General features: G+C 43.3%; 1 protein-coding gene across 14 annotated transcripts in view; it reads right to left on the bottom strand.

Annotated features, from left to right (window-relative positions):
• The window catches only part of ABCG2 (ATP binding cassette subfamily G member 2 (JR blood group)), a 121315-nt gene that overhangs the window by 32366 nt on the left and 70167 nt on the right, over window positions 1–18782 (bottom strand). For 10 of the 14 annotated variants that reach the window (XM_067736992.1, XM_067736991.1, XM_067737001.1 and 7 more), the window contains one exon: window positions 5313–5534. In XM_067736992.1, the coding sequence (XP_067593093.1) occupies window positions 5313–5515 (203 nt within the window). In that variant the 5' untranslated portion in view covers window positions 5516–5534. Of the gene's footprint in view, window positions 1–5312; window positions 5538–18591; window positions 18612–18782 lie in introns of those variants that run through there. The other 4 variants (XR_010943201.1, XM_067736993.1, XM_067736990.1 and 1 more) reach the window with 2 other exon arrangements.

Genomic DNA, 18782 nt, shown 5'->3' with positions numbered 1-18782 from the left:
TAACAAGATTACTCTTCTAGGACATGAGACTGAGCTGAGAATAAAACGAAGTCCTAGCCCTTGTGGAATTTACATTCAAGACCAGGGATCAGCAAACGACAGCTGGTCACCTGTCTTCTGTTTTCATAAACAAAGTGTTACTGGAACAGAGCTATACTCCTTCATTTGCGTTATTGTCTGTGGCTGCTTTCATGCTACAACGACAGGGATGAGTAGTTGTAACACAGATGGATGGCCCATAAAGCTGAAGATATCTACCATCAGGCCAGGCCCTTCACAGAAAAAGCAGTCGATGGTCTACAATTCCCTTGTCTCCCCACCCTACCCCCCGTCCTACTATCATCCCTCAAAACCGATTTCCCACCCTTATACACTGCTTTATAGCATTTATACGCAGCAAAGTCCCCCTCGCTAGACTGTAAAACCCTGCCAACAAGAGTTATGTCATCTTGTGTTAAGCCTCCGCCCAAAAGTATGTAGCACAGTGGTCTACAAGGGAAGACCCCTGAATACTGGACACACGAAGTGAAACCTAGCTAAAGGAGTCACGTCACAAGTATTACTTTTTTAGTGGATAATGATTCATCCTTTGGTCTCGGTTTATAAAGGAGCAGTCAATGCCATTCCCAATGCTTGGAGCATGGCCTCTCCCTACCCTACCCTACTGTCCCCTACACACACACACACACTCGTGCACACAATCTTCACCTTCTCTCTCCCCACACCCCTGAATCTCTGATTTAGGGTTAGGGATGTCCACTGTGTCTCCTAACCCTTCTATCACAGTAGAATGACACAGCGAGGTACTCTAGTTGTCTGAATCCCCCATTAGACTAGACGGTTTCTCAGGACAGAGGCCATATCTGTGTCACTAGCATCTTGCACAAGGTCAAGCACCCCATAGGCACTGGACAATTGTTGAATAAGTGAGTCTCAACATTTCCATAAATGACAATTACTTATAGGAAAACCAAAAGAAATGTTTTCAGTAAAAACAAATGTTAAGAAGTAGGAAAAGTGTATGGAAAATAGGTACAGTCTGACTAGAAAGAAAACTTAGTGACATTCCCTACTCGTTATTTTACGTTCAAATACGTCCATCATTTCTATCAGACTTCCGCTTCCCTTCTTAGTGCGAAGGTGATGAAAGTGGGTAGAGGTGCAGCAATGCCAGCACCCAAGAACACAGGCTGCAAAGGGAGGTAGGAGGAGGAGAGGAAACAGGTGGAAGGGCAGGAGACTGCGTATACTGAGGAATGAGAAGACTGACTGAGGAAACCAATGAGTACATTAAAGACAACGAGAACCAGGTTCTTTACTTTTTGAGAAGATGTTTTACAAACATGGAAATGTGGAAAGAACCTTGGAGTGTTAGATATAAATTGGAGGACGTATTAATGAGAAGTCATGGGTTTTCATCTACATACACAGATACAGAAAGTTTTAGATATGTGTATAAGCACACATGTGCGTATATTGAAACATACATATAGTCAGTACCTACCTAGGTCTGTCCACCGAGAAAGCCTAGAAGCTATAAGATCCTAATAGCAACAAACATTCCCAACACCCAGATCTTGGTTTGTAAATACCATCCTCCACACAAAGGAACATCAGCTGATCCCAGGTCTGACGCAGGGTGAGTACACAGTGAGTCCGAAAATTCTTGCTGTGCCGACAAAATATTCAAAGAATGAGAGTATGTGTCAAAAGAATCAGTTAAAACACAAAACAAAATACAGAACCTACCTTGAAAGTCTCCCACTGACCAAGTCAGGAACAAGAGAAAGATCAAGATGAATAATGACAGGACTTCCCTGGTGGCGCAGTGGTTAAGAATCCTCCTGTCAATGCACGGGACACGGGTTCGAGCCCTGGTCCGGGAAGATCCCACATGCCGCGGAGCAACTAAGCCCGTGCGCCACAACTCCTGAGCCTGCGCTCTAGAGCCCACGAGCCACAACTACTGAAGCCCGCGTGCCTAGAGCCCGTGCTCCGCAACAAGAGAAGCCACCACAATGAGAATCCCATGCACCGCAACGAAGAGTAGCCCCCGCTCGCCACAACTAGAGAAAGCCTGTGTGCGGTAATGAAGACCCAACGCAGCCAAAGATAAATAAATAAAATAAAATAAGTTTAAGAAAAAAAGATAAATAATGACAGTAATCCACTACTGTTGAAGGCTATTGAATAAAATACAAATCCATGGGTCTATACTGATATAAATAAATGAACACAGAGATGATGAATAAAGTTTTTCCTTTTATTAGCATGCAAACTAATACATATAGAAGAGATGGATGAAAACAGAAAATCACCTTCTGGTAAATAGTGAACAACTAACTACCAGATCAGATTGTTCCTGCTGATTCAGGCAGGGCTCATCAATGGCAGCTCAAGCTGGTCAGTTGAAGTTTAATGAGAAATGGGATTTCGGAATAATGTCATAGTATCTCTCCTCTCAATGTTTATCACTTACAAAGGGGAAAATGGTGCCATTATGGCAAAGAAGCCTGGTAGACACCAACATGACCAGGTGACCGAGATTAGGGGGTGGGACAGAAATAAGCCAGCTTGGATGAGACTGCAGAGACACCATGTGACGATCAGCCAGCTCTGTGCAGAGCATGGCCGACCAAGGGCTCACAGGACCCACCACCGCACTCATCACGAAGCTACACTTCCCCTGAGCTGCTCCCAGACAATGACTGAGTGGCTATGTAAGAGAGGGTCCCTATTTCTAGACAATAGGCACTGGAGGAGTCAGGAATACTGGAGCACCGTACGGACAGCTGGCTCTCACCTGGTTCAGAAAAACGTTGACGACAATGGGTATATAAAGCAACAGAGTGATGAACAAATGCAGTGAAATGTTGACAGGTGAATGGGTTAGGTTCCTGCGAGGCTTACATCTGAAATTATCTCACGATAAATTATTAATTAAAAAAATCCCCAAAGAGTATAATGAGTTTCCCTGAAGAGGTCAAGATATCCACACATCTACTGGAATGGATCATTTTTTCTATAAATCTTCAGCTTTGGTGAGAAAAAGTTCAACTGCTGGGTATGGAGACAAACGAAGCATAACAGGAAGTTTTTATAAGGGAGCAAAACCTCGCCCTTATGAATTCTCATAGTCAGATTTTGTTCTAGCTTCTTCCCCCATAGAGGGAAATGAGATGCTACATTCATTCTACAAATGAGATTATAAAATGTCCAAAGGAAAAACAAAAAGCAAGATTCTCATCAGCTTTTCTGGAATACAGTTACTATTTTTTAAAAATAATTAACAATTTATGAGCATTTGTTTGTTTTTGGCCACACTGCTCATCACGCAGGATCTTAATTCCCCGACCAGGGACCGAACCCGAAACCCCTGCGGTGGAAGCACAGAGTCTTGACCACTGGACCACCAGGGAAACCCCACAGTTATTATTTTGAATGCTGATGGCGTTATCAAACATGAATCAAAAAGAAGACAGGGCTTCCCTGGTGGCGCAGTGGTTAAGAATCCGCCTGCCAATGCAAGGGACACGGGTTCGAGTCCTGGTCTGGGAAGATTCCCACATGCTGCGGAGCAACTAAGCCCGTGAGCCATAACTATTGAGCCTGCACTCTAGAGCCCATGCGTCACAACTACTGAGCCTGTTCTCTAGAGCCCGTGAGCCACAACTACTGAAGCCCGTGTGCCTAGAGCCCATGCTCCACAACAAGAGAAGCCACTGCGGTGAGCAGCCCGCACACCATAACAAAGAGTAGCCCCCGCGCAGCAATGAAGACCCAACACAGCCAAAAATTAATTAATTAATTAATTAATTAATTAAAAATAAAAGATAAATGAGAGCACCCTTTTCCCCATCCCAGAAACTCTACTTAGTTGAAGCCCGCAGATGGGGGAAAAGATAAGAAACATTACTGCCTAAATCAGAAATGTGAGTAAGCAAGAAAAACGACCCCTGGTATCCTTTTAACTGTAAAATTTGAAAGGATTACAAGACTTGACTGAGTTTTTATGAACCTAGGAATGCATGTAAGGGTGAACTCATCTGTTGCTGAAACACACACCACTGAACCATAAAAACATTACGAAGCCTTCAGCGGACGACACTGTTACTGTATCAAGTTACTAATTACTAGCTTTAAAACATAAGCAAGGTAAACGAACCCTGGAGCAGCATATATTTTAAATTTATTCAACCTGCACATACTCAAATCGTCTGTTACCTTCCACTTATCAGCACAAAATCTGAAGTGACCAGCATTTTACTTGATTAGTATGCTCCACAAAAACCTGTCAGCTTTTCAGAAAGGTCAGTTGACTCCAGTCTAGGCATGTGGCAAAAGATAGAAGCTTTTCATCTACCATTCCTCTCCTTATTCTCATACTCAGGGTTTCTTTACGCAAGAAAGCATCAAGGAAGCAGGCATGGCAGTCTGTTACTGCACGGAGAAAATACTATCTCATTCTACACAGCACCTGGCTTCCAGCAACCCAGTCTCAGCTCCCCATTGTTTCTTCCCCACCCACATCCAAAAATTTTCTCCCCTATTTGTCATCTCCCAGCCCTCTGGAAGCAGCTGGCTGCCAGTAACAGAAAAGACCACAGTCCCATATAATGCATCTAGATGATATGAGAAATGGCTGATTCCATATAGGTTTGTAGCCATACCTGGCCAAAGGGCTCTTATAAAACCACTCCTCCAGGCTTGGAAAGCCGAAAAAGTTGCTTCCTTTGTCTAGGAATAATTATTTCCCCAATTAAACAAAAAAAATTAACAAAACACATAGGCCACGCTACCTAAGCAAACCTAGATTCACTCCCTACTCCACAGAGAGGTAGAATCCAGCTCAATTCTCTGGAAATCAGAAAAACATGAAAACCCTAAAGGCTATAATATAGGAAAGAGAGATACCTGGGACCCAGTAGATTCTATCTGAATGCCCATTTCTCTCCCCACTCTACAGCCCGCTCCACCACCATGTGATGAATTAGTTACTGGAGGAGGAGAATAAAAATCATAGTTTTATGTTGACTTGGATTCTAAAATATGAATAAGTATATTAATTTGGATCCTAAATTCTCTTATCACTTTGGACTTCAACAGCATAACTTAAGCTAAGCTATAGTTGTCTTACTTTTACATACACCTAACATGTGATCCAACTGTTTCACTGCTAGTTTAGCCAAATGAAATGAAAGCATGTGTCTGTATATCGGTATAGACTTGTACACCTTTATCTGCAATAAGCAAAACCTGCCAGGTTCACCGCATGTCAACGAACCTATTTAAATAAAAGTTCATGCACATACTTGACATTCTTTAGTATTTCTTTCTCAACTGTTTTCCGACGAAGTAGAAAGCCACTCTTCACTGTTACTCGATAGCAGATGTTATGAAAACTTAACACGGCTCCTCCAGTAAACGTCTTCAGGTCATTGGAGGTTGTGTCCGGGATGCAATTGGTGTTTCTTTTGGACATTGGGACAGAAACTTGGTAACTCCTGGAAGACATCTGGAGTGTTTCTGCCTCTCTGGAGAGGGAAAAGCAACAGTAAGTTGACAGTAAATGAGACGGTAAACAGTAGTTAAGAGTACACTTAAAACAATTCGGTTTTGGTACAAACTTCCAGTTATAAAATAAGTTAAGTCCCGAGGATATAATCTGCAGCATGGTGACTCTAGCTAATAATACCGTACTCTATATCTGAAAGTTGCTAAGAGAGATCTTAAAAGTTCTCATCATAAGATGAAAAAATTTGTGACTTTGGTGTGTGATGGACATTCAGTAGACTTACTGTGGTGATCATTTCACAGTATATACAAATTTTAAGTCATTATGTTGTATGCCTGAAACTAATATAATATTATGTATCAATTATATCTCAATTTAAATTTTAAATAGACACCAAAAAAATTTTAATGTAAAATGCCTCAATGGTCATTTTTATATTGATTACATGTTTAAGTAAAAATATTTTGCATATACAGGATTCAATGAAATATATTTTTAAAAATTTTAAACAAGTCCATTGTAAACCTCAATGCAATAAATAGCTCCATTTCCAATAAATAGGCCACATCACAGCAATAAGAACAACCTTGAAACCTATATTAGGGAGGCAGACACAACTCTGAATACATACACTCCAATTAGGTGTCAATTAAACATCTAATAAGTAAACAGGGAGAGTATGAACATTTCTCAAAACTCACGAAGCAGAAAAAAGATGAACGGGAGTTAGATCTGACTTGAAAAGTGTATTACGATACGACTCAAGATCAGGGACAGACCACATGATCACCATCACCCCGTTTTTGTTTAAGTCTATGACACAGTTATTACAAAAAGGGGGATGGCCAGGCAGTCAGGGATAAGAGAGATTTATTTGAATTTAAAGCTCCAGACTTGGGCAAGATGGGAATAAAGATGCGGACCTACTAGAGAATGGACTTAAGGACACGGGGAGGGGGAAGGGGAAGCTGGCACAAAGTGAGAGAGTGGCATGGACATATATACACCACCAAGCATAAAATAGATAGCTAGTGGGAAGCAGCCGCATAGCACAGGGAGATCAGCTCGGTGCTTTGTGACCACCTAGAGGGGTGGGATAGGGAGGGTGGGAGGGAGACGCAAGAGAGAGGGAATATAGGGATACAGGTATATGTATAGCTGATTCACTTTGTTATAAAGCAGAAGCTAATACACCATTGTAAAGCAATTATACTCCAATAAAGATGTAAAAAAATAAATAAATAAATAAAGCAAGCTCCAGACTTCAGGCGGCCTCGGGGCCGGGCTCCGGGTCCGGTGGGTCAGCACCAGCTGATGCCCGGTGGGCGCCGCCGCCTGGACCTGTTGGGTGAGCGCCGGAAACAGTGGGCCCTGTCAGGCCAGAACGCTTCACCTCTTGGTATTTCCCGCAATCGCCACGTGAAGCACCTGTTGATGCAAAGCTGTCTACACAGTGGGTCTGGTCCTGGTAATCTGCCTCATTCGTGAGTTCCCGCCTGTGTTAGGCGCTGCGTTGGGCAGCTGGTTAAAACGGTGAAGAGCGGGGTTCCCAGTCCCCGGAGATGGCCTTCTGCAGAGGCAAGACTTTCCAACGCCAGCTGCAGTCCACGAGCGTGGAGAACGTGTGGGCTTTAGGGATGCTTGCAGCGAGTTCAAGTTGCGGCTTTCCCACTGGTCGCTAGTGACCACAGACACGTTCGTTTAACCTCTGAAAGTGTTACCTTATCCGTGAAAAGGAGATTGACAGTTGTTTGTGCTCTAGGATTGTGTGATTTACATGAGAGGACCTGTGTAAAGTACATGGTACACTTCTGGCATGCCGGGGATGTGCTGTGTTTGGGGTTTCTGTCTGCCTTCCTGGGCATCAAAACAAGTGCAGTCGAACCGGTACAAGAAGACGGTCCTTCCTTCCCATCAGATTAGTGATTTTTATCTTTATCAAGGTGTTGAAATGCTTTGGGAAGGTATAAAATTTGCTGCCAGTTTCAGTCTATGACTTGGTTTAGCCTGTTTACTGAATCTTCCTAAAATATATATGTGCTCAGAAATCAACTCACCGTCCCTATTTTATACTCTGTGGAGCGCTTGATACTGTGCCCTGGACCTCACTCAGTGCCGGGCAGGGTCCTGAGAAATTACTAACCTCGTTCCTGTGTCCGTGCCGTGAGACACAGCACATACTGTCATCCCTTCAGGCCTGATGATGAAATTAGGCCAAGGAGGGGAGAGAACACGACCAGGGTCACAAAGGTGATGGCGGTTACAGCTGACATCTGTTAAATGCTTTCTGTGTGCCAGGCACTGTTAAAATGTTTTTTTTAAAACGTGTATCATTTAATCCTTGCTACTCTGTGAGTTAGGTTTCATGGTAGTGACCAAGCTGCATTTTGAACGCTTATCATTCTATTTTTGTTTTTTTCTAAAATATTAAAAATTGAAAAAAAATTACATTCTAAAACATTTTTAGTGTCATATATGTGGAATGTCGCGGGGAATGTGAAAGTGATACCTGTGATGACAGGTGTCATGATGATATGAAACATCAACGAAAACCAAGATTTTGTTTATGAAGAAAGTATTTGTATTCAATACCCCCAGGTCATGTTTTTAGTTATCAGTGGGAACTGTTCTTTGGGTTTCAGAGCCTGTTTGGAGTTCCTAAGCTCAGCGCCCCAGAAGGATTCCGTGTCGCCCAGGAGAAGGCCTTGAGGAAAACAGAGCAGCTGGTGCGCCACGTGTGCTCCGCGCCGCCGGGGCCCCAGACCGTGCTCATCTTTGATGAGCTCTCGGACTCCTTGTGCAGGCTGGCCGACTTGGTAAGACGCCAGGCATGGGCCGCAGACCACCTCTCACTTTTGCAAGTTAAGCTCAGTTTATTAGGTTCAGTATTGGACTGTAAGGTTAGGAATGTCTGAACTGTTTGAGAGGTCTTGGGTGTAATCTGTTATAGTGAAGCGTGCTGTTGAATGGGAAGAATGTACAGGAAAGGTCAGATTTAGTACTCGTACTTTAATCCGTATATTTAATAAAATAGATTTGTAATATGTAATGAAAGAATGATTACGCACATGGCAAAGATTCTTCATGTGACAGAGGTTCTTCATTTACGAAAATATCTACCAAAATTCTAATAGAACATTTACCGGTACATTTACAATAAAATTAATTGCATTAAAAAAAAAAAGCTCCAGACTTTATATGCTCCTTCAATCAACTAGGAAGGTAAACTCCAAACTTCTTTGGAATGACAAAATCATTCCCTTAATGAGCAAACACACTTAAATTCTAGGAAGGTTTCGAATTATGTACAAAAATAATGGAGAAAATCAAACCAGTAGTTAAGCAGTTAAAGAATTTAAAACAAAAAGTGAGGATTAAATGTATAAATGAAGTTGAAAATATTTCAGTAAACAAATTTAAAAAGGCCCCTTTAAAGGATTTAGAGTAAGACCTTAAAGTGAACTTAACAGCTTGTGAAACAGGTTTGAAATGTGAAACTTCCATAAAACTAGTTTTAATTTTTAAAAATCAAAACAATCCATGAAGAACCTTCTCTCTGGCTATGGTAGAGTCGCTGGTCCAAACCAATCATTCTCCTAAGAACAACTGTAGAAGTAGACACAATATAAGATGCATCTCTTTGAAGAGCGCTCTTTAATGAGAGCAAGCAAGGCAGCCAGGACTGGAGCTGCCAAGTTCCTGGAAAGGAGGGAGGCTGAAGGCACAGCCAGCACTCTGTGCCCTTTTCCCCTCGAGGCAAAGTGCACATACGTGGGGCGAAACTCAGGAAAACCAGGCAGATGGAAGCTGCTAGAGGCCAGAAAGCTGAACAAATATTTAAGTAGCCTCTCAGTGTTAGGGAGACCAAGTTTGGAGCTGTGAGCCTACCAGTTGAAAACCTGAAGTTTTTGAGATCCCACTAGGCCTATGACCTGGAAATATGGGCAACCCAGAAATAGACCAGCTTCCACTCAACCAAAGTGATCCACTCATACTTTGCTATAAGAAACTTAAATCACTCTGAAACTTATTATCATCCAAATTTTCAATCAAAAATTACCAAGCATGCCAGCAAATAAGACCTAATGTTCCAAAAGAAGAAAATAGAAATAGACCCATAGATATTGCAGATTGGAGTCATCAGACATCTGCGTTAAAATAACTGAGGGATACGTCTAAGAAAATAAATGAAAAGATAGACTACCATCAAAGAACCAGAATCTGTATTTTTTTTTAAAAATCAATAGATGAGTTTATTAGCAGTTTAGACACAGATTAGGAAAGAATTAGTGAACTGGTAGGCTGGTATGTAGAAAACATACAGATTGAAGAGTGTATGAAAATTCCACGTATCACCGTGGAAAAGAAAACAAAAACAAAAAAACTCCAGACTGAAAAAGTAGGCTTTTTTTACTACATAAAAGAGGTATCAAGCCACAGACTGAAAAAGCTCTAGGAACACCAAAGCAGGATACATACAAGAAAACCATGCCTGAGAATATCATAGTAGAACTGCCCCCACACCAAAATAATCTGTAATGGTTCCTGTACCCCCAAACTGCTCTATTGTTGTCACACTTAAAACACTATTCAATCTTGGAAACTGCAAAAGTAGGAAACCACTTAGACACTGGTCCCAGGAAATTAGAAGAGCTTGGTTTTAATCTGTGAACACAATGAATGGTAATAATCAGCTAAAATCCTACTCTCTTAAAGCAGTGAAAGAGAAGACTCAAGGTCCAAGTAATCTAGAGACCTTACCTCTCGACTCTATGGACTTCTTCAGCCAGCCCCCAGGCCTTCAAAAGCCAAACTATGCCAGTCTGATACGAGCAATTGCTTCTCCGGCCTCCATCCCCATTTGATGTTCAGCCACCGAAGACACCTTCTAACCCTCTCCCGAGGCTCATTAAGAGAATCAAATAACGTACCACTTGAATGTAAATAGGTCACTGGCTCAAGATAGACATTCATACAAAATTTTTGTGAGATCTTCTGCTAATAAAAGGCACCAACTGGAACTAAAGTACCCAAGAAAGATTATCCATGCCCGTCCATCTATCCATCCATCCAAGATACAGGGCTAAAGCTTATAAGTACAATCACAATTTTAGAAGTGTGTGCATACCGAGCTTGCCTTCACTGTGCTGGGCTTAAGTGTGTGATTCACACTGCTAGGAGGTGCTGGATTCCTCACCAGGATTCTAATCATCTTCCTCAGGAAGACAACAGGGTCTTAGTTTTTCATGTGTCACAACTCAAGAGATTAGCAGGCATAACTAAGCTGAAGCACATTATACCAAAAAACAAACTTATTTCTGACACCAATACGGAACAATATATTACTCCATGATGAAACAAAAAAGTTACAGTAATGATTACAAAATTTAAAAAATACAATGTCTCAGGGCTTCCCTGGCGGCACAGTGGTTAAGAATCCACCTGCCAACGCAGGGGACACAGTTCGAGCCCCGCTCCGGGAAGATCCCACATGCCGCGGAGCAACTAAGCCCGTGCGCCACAGCTACTGAGCCTGCGCTCTAAGAGCCCGCGAGCCACAACTACTGAGCCCGCATGCCACAACTACTGAAGCCTGTGCACCGCAACGAAGAGTAGCCCCCGCTCGCCGCAACTAGAGAAAGCCTGCGCGCAGCGACAAAGACGCAAGGCAGCCAAAAATTAATTAATTAAATCTATAAAACAGACAAACAAAAAAGACCCCACCACTCTGGCTGCTGTGTGCCAAGTGTGGAAGCAAGGCCCAGTCAGGAGGCTCCTGCAGAAAACCAGGTGAGACACGCTTGGACAAAGGGATGGGCCTGGATAATGACAGAGAGGACCTCAAAAGTTCCAGAGCTCTGTTCCCACGCAGTAAGGTTTAGATGCCTGTGAGACATCCGAGAGAGAGACAGATCTTTGGTTAAAAACTGAGAAGCATAAACAAGACTCTCGTGGATGGCAGACCACAAAGCCTTCTTGGGGGTCTTCAGCAGTCAATAATGTGTTGCTCTCTGATTTTTAAAACATGCTACAGACCCACATTTGATTAACTGTGAACTGCTTTTCAAGAGGCATCAAGGGATTTACACTGTCATACACAACTGTAAGGTTTAGGATTTTGGCAGGTGCAGTAAGTGTCAAAATCCATAAGAAGATCCGTTGTCCCTGGCTTACCAGCCCCTTGGCCTTCTCTCCTGGAAGGACGGTGCCTCCCTACTAGCTCAGCCATACATGCTGCCCACCTTGGCACTGTGAATCAAGACGGTGTCTTCTCACCCACTTAACTCTCCCATCTTTTATCCATCTATCTTTCCAGCCCACTCCCTCTACTTATCAGAGGACAGCTCCCCTAGGACTCCCACAGTTCCTACCTAAGTTAACCTTCTACTTACGCTCTGCTTTTCATTCCCTGTTGCTTACTCAAGGACACCTACCCAGTTATCTTCCACCACCCCTCACTTTTTCTCCCCTGCATCAATTTTTCCTTCTCTCCTGATTATAAAATTCTGTAATTCTTCTCCCTTCTCCCCCTCCCCTTCTATGAAGACGGTATATAAGTCCCAAATTCTAACAGCCCCTTGGTGTCACTTTCTTTTTCTTTAAAAAAAAAAAAACAACAAACTCCCACAGCTCCTGTCCATCCGTTACCCTCTCCCTCCTAAGTCCCTCTTAAAACCACTCCAATCAGGCTTCCATCCCACCTCATCCTCACACCAAAACCACTGCTGACAATATTAGGTGACTGCCAAAGTGACATATCCAATGACTTTTCTGATTAAAATGTAATTCACCGACCATAAAATTCACCCTTTGAAAGTATGGCTAATTACGTGATTTTGAATGTATTAATGATCAATTCTTAGTCAAACCACCAGCAACACTGAAAGCTGAATATTCTCTCCTGGAAACATTTTCTTCACTTTGATTTCAGGACAAGATCAGGAAGCTCGGTTTAGGACATATGCTTTTGAGACATTCAAGCAGAGATACAGTGGACGGTTGGATGCTGACAGGAGAGGACCTAGAGATACACACCAAGTGGTATGAAGACCCTGAAACTGAATCAGAAGGGGAGTGGCTGTTGAAACACCACTGTGGCATAAAAGTTATTTTGAGCTGAAGGCATTTGAGTTCCTGAAATCCCTTATCTGCCTAGAAGCAGAGCACGCCCTCACGCAAATTGTCATAAGTCCTCTCCCCAGAAGCAACCAGGGAAAACTGACTCTTACCACCTGAGACAAAGAGAAATCTGTACCACACCTAAACAGACCTGTCAAAAACTTATCTATTTCCCATCGATTCTCCTAAAGGCCCAGTTATCTTTCCTGAAAGTCATTTGTGTTCCCATAAGTGCCCTCCTCCCCCTCTCCTTCTATGAAGATGGCATTTAAGCTCAAATTCTAACCACTCCTTTGAGTTACATTTTTCTGTGAACTCCCTTTCCACATGATTGAATCTAACCTGCCTTTCTCTCTCCTTAATCTGTCTTTTGTTGGTTTAATTTGCAGGTCCCCAACAACAGAACCTAAAAGAGTAGAGGAAAAGTTTTTCCTCCCCTCCTCTGCACCTAAGAGAGGAACGCCAAGGACTCCAAGGACTGAGTCCTAAGGATATGTTTACAATAGTGGCAATTAGGAAGCACCAGCCAAGAGGTACATAATTTGACAAAGTTAAAAATTACCAACTCCCTGGAATTCCCTGGCAGTCCTTGGTTAGGACTCTGTGCTTCCACTGCAGGGGGCTCGGGTGTGATCCCTGGTTGGGGAACCAAGATCCCGCATGCCGTGCAGTGCAGCCAAAAAAAAATTACCCACTCCATTTATTCTCACAAATTACACAACAAATCACTGATTTTATAGATGGTAATCTGGTTCTTGATGTGTAAAAATGCTATAAATAAGGCCCAAGGAAGTGATTCTCTTGCGTTCAAGATAATTGGAGGTCAGATGGAAAAGTACCTATGCCTCTTTCCACATTCTATAGTAATATGCACAGGGAAAATAAAATAGTGCTGTCCCCCGGACACACGTGGCTACTGCTACTCAGCACTTGAAATGTAGCTGGTGAATGTTTTATGTTATTTAACTTATTCACTTAAATTTAAATAGCCACAAGTGGCTAACAGTTACCATACCGGACAGCACAGGTCTAGACTGTTTACTTCTTAAAAATGTATTTCCTCATTCTTGGGTTACTTGATAAATCACCAATTTTATAACCCCATAAAAGATACATACACCTGAACACTGAGGTCACCCCACCCACTCTCATATCCATCCTGCATCAAAGAAAAGAAGACTAGAAAAAGATGCCTATACTTGCTATATGCTGTTATCAAATAAATTCATTCCTGAGTTTTAAAACAGCACAAAACTGTACTGTTTTTATTTCAAAAACAGGATAGTGCTATATATTTCAGGTTGAGAATAACAAGTCTATAAAATGATTAAGTATACAATGGCTGAAAAAAGGCAATGCTTCTTATTGTAGAGCTGTCTTCTGAGCAACTGCTAAATTGAATTACATCACTTTCCTCAAGCGAAAACAAATGAGGTGAATCCCTAAGGAATTAAATCTGATCCCCAAACAGAATTCACATTTTACCAAAACATTTTTGACCATGTTTCTGCAGAAAGGGGGACCCCTTCCAGGGCCCGAGAGTGGGCTCTGCTCTAACACTCGGAAATGAATTGTCCAAAGAGACACACATGCTGACAAGACTTTATTAGGGGTGCCAGGTGGAGAGCGGCAGGGTAAGGGACCCCAGGAGAACTGCTCTGCCACGTGGCTCACGGTCTCAGGCTTCACGGGAACGGGGGTAGTTTCTGGGTTGTCTCTGGCCCATCACTCTGACTCAGGGTCCTCCCTGGGGGCGTGCGCGTCTCTCAGCCAAGATGGATTCCAGCGAGGAGGCTTCTGGGAGGTTGGCAGGACGTATCGTCTCCTCCCTCCTCCTTTTGGCCCCTCCCAGATTCTCCCAGTTAGCTTTTGGAGGCAACACCTCATTCTTTATCAGGACCCCCTGCTGTGAGACAACTCTGGCAAGCAGTTATCCTGCTTGTGCTTGGCCAAGGCTGGTGGTTTCCATCCACAGTTCCCTAACAATAACAGAAATTTCATAACATTCTCATGGTGAATTTCATACTGCTTTATTCAGAATTTCAAACACCAAAGGTAGGCTAATGAAAGAAAAATAATTAATTTAAATAAAATATAACCCTGCCAGCCACCCTCCAGGGCTTTCCTCTAAGAGTCACAAAGATCTCTCTAACAGTGTATGACCAGTACGTGGATCACAGCTCACCAAACAAACTAGCACTAAAATGTTCTTCTAGCCCCAGCTCATAGTGTAGGAACCTTTTGGCCTTCAGCCATCTCCCAAATTACAAGTAAAAGAATGATATTTTAAAGTATCTCCTTTAGACTTTACTGGAAACCTGCCACTTCAGAGAGCCACATTTGCATTTGCAAGCTAAAAATTTGCCCACACAGGCTGTTGTAAGAGCAGGGACCTAACATCCATTATCTTTGTATCCTCTGGAGCTCTTCATACCCTGTTCTCGATTATTCCCACTGAATGAAAGACTAAATCGCAAGATGCCACATCCCTGTATTAAGCAAAGTGGTTTCATAAAGATATTCTGACAACAGGAAGTCACTAAGCATCCTGTTTAGAGAAGTTAGGTTCTGGTAGCATTAGTAAACTACACGTACAAATTAGAAAGAACGAAAAGACACACCACAGAAGATTCTGCCTGGAATCTATGAAAGGTAAGGACAAATCTTAACGAACACCACCTAAGAACTCAATATATCAACACAGCTGGAGTTCACAGAAAAAATAATTATCCCGTTTCAAGGCAGAACATTCTTCCGGCCAGCAATGTCCTTCCCCATTCCTTTGCCTACAGCCTCAAATTCACTTGACAGATTACGACCAGTTCCATCCTTCATGAAGCAGCACATGGCCTCCTAGAGGAGACTAACCAGTTGTACGGGAAGAAGAGAAAAGAGAAGAAAGTTGTCCTAGTAAAGGAAAGTAACACCATTAAATTGAAAGAGATTGTGCTGGGAAATGCATGCTGTCCGTTATACTAGAGTGCAGCTCTGGGGACGGGGCAGTTAAGAAAAAGAGGCTGCAAAAGTAAGCAAAGACCATCAAAGGGTGACATACGCCCTGCAGGGAGGGAAGACTTGACTCTGGAAGCTCCGCAGGTCCCTGCAGCCCTCCTCTCACTCGTCCGACACATCCCCATCCTTCCAGCACAGAGGAGATACTCCGTAAGGCCAGTGAGGGATCTGCAGGGAACTAGTGACTTATGGAAAAAAGGTACAGGTAACAAAAACTGGGGGAACATTCCTTCCAATATAATGCCAACTATACTCATGGTTCAGCCTAATCTTTGTTTTTTGTCATGTTTATTAAAAACACGTCAACAGTAAACAGTGTTGTAAACAGTAAAACTTATCCTCCTTAAGTACAGTTTTTGGACTTTGAAGATGTATACAGTCATGGGACTTCCCTGGTGGTCCAGCGGCTAAGACTCCACGCTCCCAGTGTAGGGGGCCCCAGGTTCCATCCCTGGTCAGGGAAGTAGATCCCACATGATGCAACTAAGAGTTCGCATGCCGCAACTAGAGATTCCCACGTGCCGCAACAAAGATCCTGGGTGCTGCAACTAAGACCTGGCACAGCCAAATAATTATTTATAAATAAATATATATATATATGTATACAGTCATGTTACCACCAAAATTAAGACACAGACCACTTCCATCATCCCAAACAAATTCCCTCTCCCTCCCCCCAAGTCCCTGACAACCACAGATCTGTTTTCTGTCCCTTTTTCAATTTAATCTTAATCCTCCCTTTAAATAGATACAAGTGCACATAAAGTAAATACAGTTGACCCTTTGAAACCCAGCAGCACCCTGTGGGGTCCTCCTGGGAACAAAAGCCTTTCTGTGCCCGTGGTTTCTTATATGTAGGAAAAGGCTTCAGTCTCCTAGACCTTCCCTGAGTTCCAAAAGGCAGATTCAAACAGTTACTAATTAGAAGAGTGAAGGAACCAGAAACAATGGAAAGGCAGTAAAGAAATAATAGTGCAGGGACTTCCCTGGTGGCGCAGTGGTTGAGAATCCGCCTGCCAGTGCAGGGGACACGGGTTTGGGCCCTGGTCTGGGAAGATCCCACATGCGGTAGTGCAACTAAGCCCGTGCATCACAACTACTGAGCCTGCGCTCTAGAGCCCGTGTGCCTAGAGCCCGTGCTCCGCAACAAGAGAAGCCACCGCAGTGAGAAGCCTGCGCACCTCAATGAAGAGTAGCCCCTGCTCCCCGCAACCAGAGAAAGCCCACGTGCAGCAACGAAGACCCAGCACAGCCAAAAATAAATAAATGAATAAATAAATTTATTTTAAAAAAAGGAACAATAGTGCAACCCTGGGGGCAGGGTCCTGGTTCCTCCTCAAGGGATATATATTACAATATCTTTGAGCTCTTCTACAGGAACTGAGGTCCCCCACCTGGCTGGACAACGGTAACTTCAGGCTGAGCACTAGATTCCTGGAGCACCGCCCGGTTACCTCACCACCAACCAATCAGAAGAAAGTCACACACCCTGCAGCCCTCACCCCACATTTTGCCTATAAAAACACTTCTCCAAAAACCATCAGGGAGTTCCGGTCTTTTGAGCACAAAATGGCCATTCTCCTTGCTTGGCCCGCGCGATAAACCTTCCTCTGCTCCAAGCTCCGGTGTTTCCGTTCGTCTGACCTCACTGTACGTTGGGCACCTGAACTTGCATTTGGTTTGAACTGTGCGGGTCACTTATATGTGGATTTCTTTTCCACAACTATGTAAGGAATTTTTTTTTTAAGATTTGCAACAATTTGAAAAGACTTGCAAACTATGTAGCCTAGACATATTGAAAAAAAAGGAAGGAAGTTAGGTATGTCATGAATGCATAAAATATATGTAGAGATACGTGTAACATACAACATATGTGTTAAGTTTTGGAGGAGTCAAAAGTTATACATGGATTTCTGACTGTACGGGGGTGCGTCCCTAACCCCTGCTATTCATTTTTCTTTTGCATTCTGACAAAATTTGCAAGGATTCTGCCCAAATTTGTCTTAATCTGCGACAGAAAACTGAAACTTCTAGAAAATATTTAGTCAAATTGCGAGTAAAAATGAAGAGTTAGACTAAGTGTACCTTACATATATGTTACATCCCAAAGTTTCTTAATCTTTGGATCAGCAGTTTCCCGGATGAAATTGTGATGTTCCCTCCAAAGGCTGCTTGTAAAATGCTACCTAACACCCATCATCAAACGTATGGGATTCGAGTTTCTCCAGCCCTTAAACGTACTAGCCAGTAAACTTGGAGGCATTGCTTAGCCTCTCTAAGCCTGTTTCTCATCTGCTGAATTAAAATTCATTCACTAATACTCATTAGGCTTCTACTACGTGACAGGCACTGGGGATACAGGAGTGAACAAAACAAAAACATACAAACATCCCTGCCATCAATGAGGTTATGTATGAAAAATGTCAGGGTCAACGGTGCAAAAGAGAAAAAATTAAAGCAGAAGAGAAAAAGTGGTCAGGGGAGGCCTTTCCAATGAGGCCTTTGAGCAGAAACCTGAGGGTGGCTCTCTGGAGGCGTGACACCAAGTCCAAGTGTCAGTCTAAGGAACTGCAAGGCCAGCGGGGCTGAGGCAGAGGGAGGGAGAGCGTAGGATAGGAAATCAGAGGTTCAGGTCAGCTCTCGCAGCACCCGCGCCTCAGGCCACTGCAAGAACTTTGGACTTGGCTCCAAATGAGACTGGAAGTCACCAAAAAGTTCTGGGTGGCGCAATGACAAAATCGAACTATGTTTAAAAAGATCACGCTGACTTGGGAATGGGGGGCGGGGGAACAGAGCAGGGAGACCACCTAGAGGCTACTGCAGCCATCCAAGAGCCCAGATGGGAACACCGTCCTGCACCCCTCCTCCCAGCCTATGACAGCTGGGTATGTTTTGCCCTAGAGACACTACCAGACACGAGACAAGCACTCAGAAACTGTACGTACCTGGTTTCTAAGGAAGAGTGTATTCAGATATATACCTTAGGATGCCAGGAGTATCCCCGGTCTGCAGCCCTTTGCCCACAAGAAGGTGGGGCTGGGAGGAAGGACTCCAGCAGGCAAAAGGCACCTACTGCCACAGCAAGGTCACGGCCAGTGGAGGTTTTATAGTGAGTCTCTGCTGTCCAGCCCATTCC

Source organism: Pseudorca crassidens, chromosome 4 (assembly GCF_039906515.1).
Source record: "Pseudorca crassidens isolate mPseCra1 chromosome 4, mPseCra1.hap1, whole genome shotgun sequence".
NCBI lineage: Eukaryota > Metazoa > Chordata > Mammalia > Artiodactyla > Delphinidae > Pseudorca > Pseudorca crassidens.
Note: the sequence above shows the minus strand (reverse complement) of the source record. Positions and strands in the feature narration are given on the sequence as shown.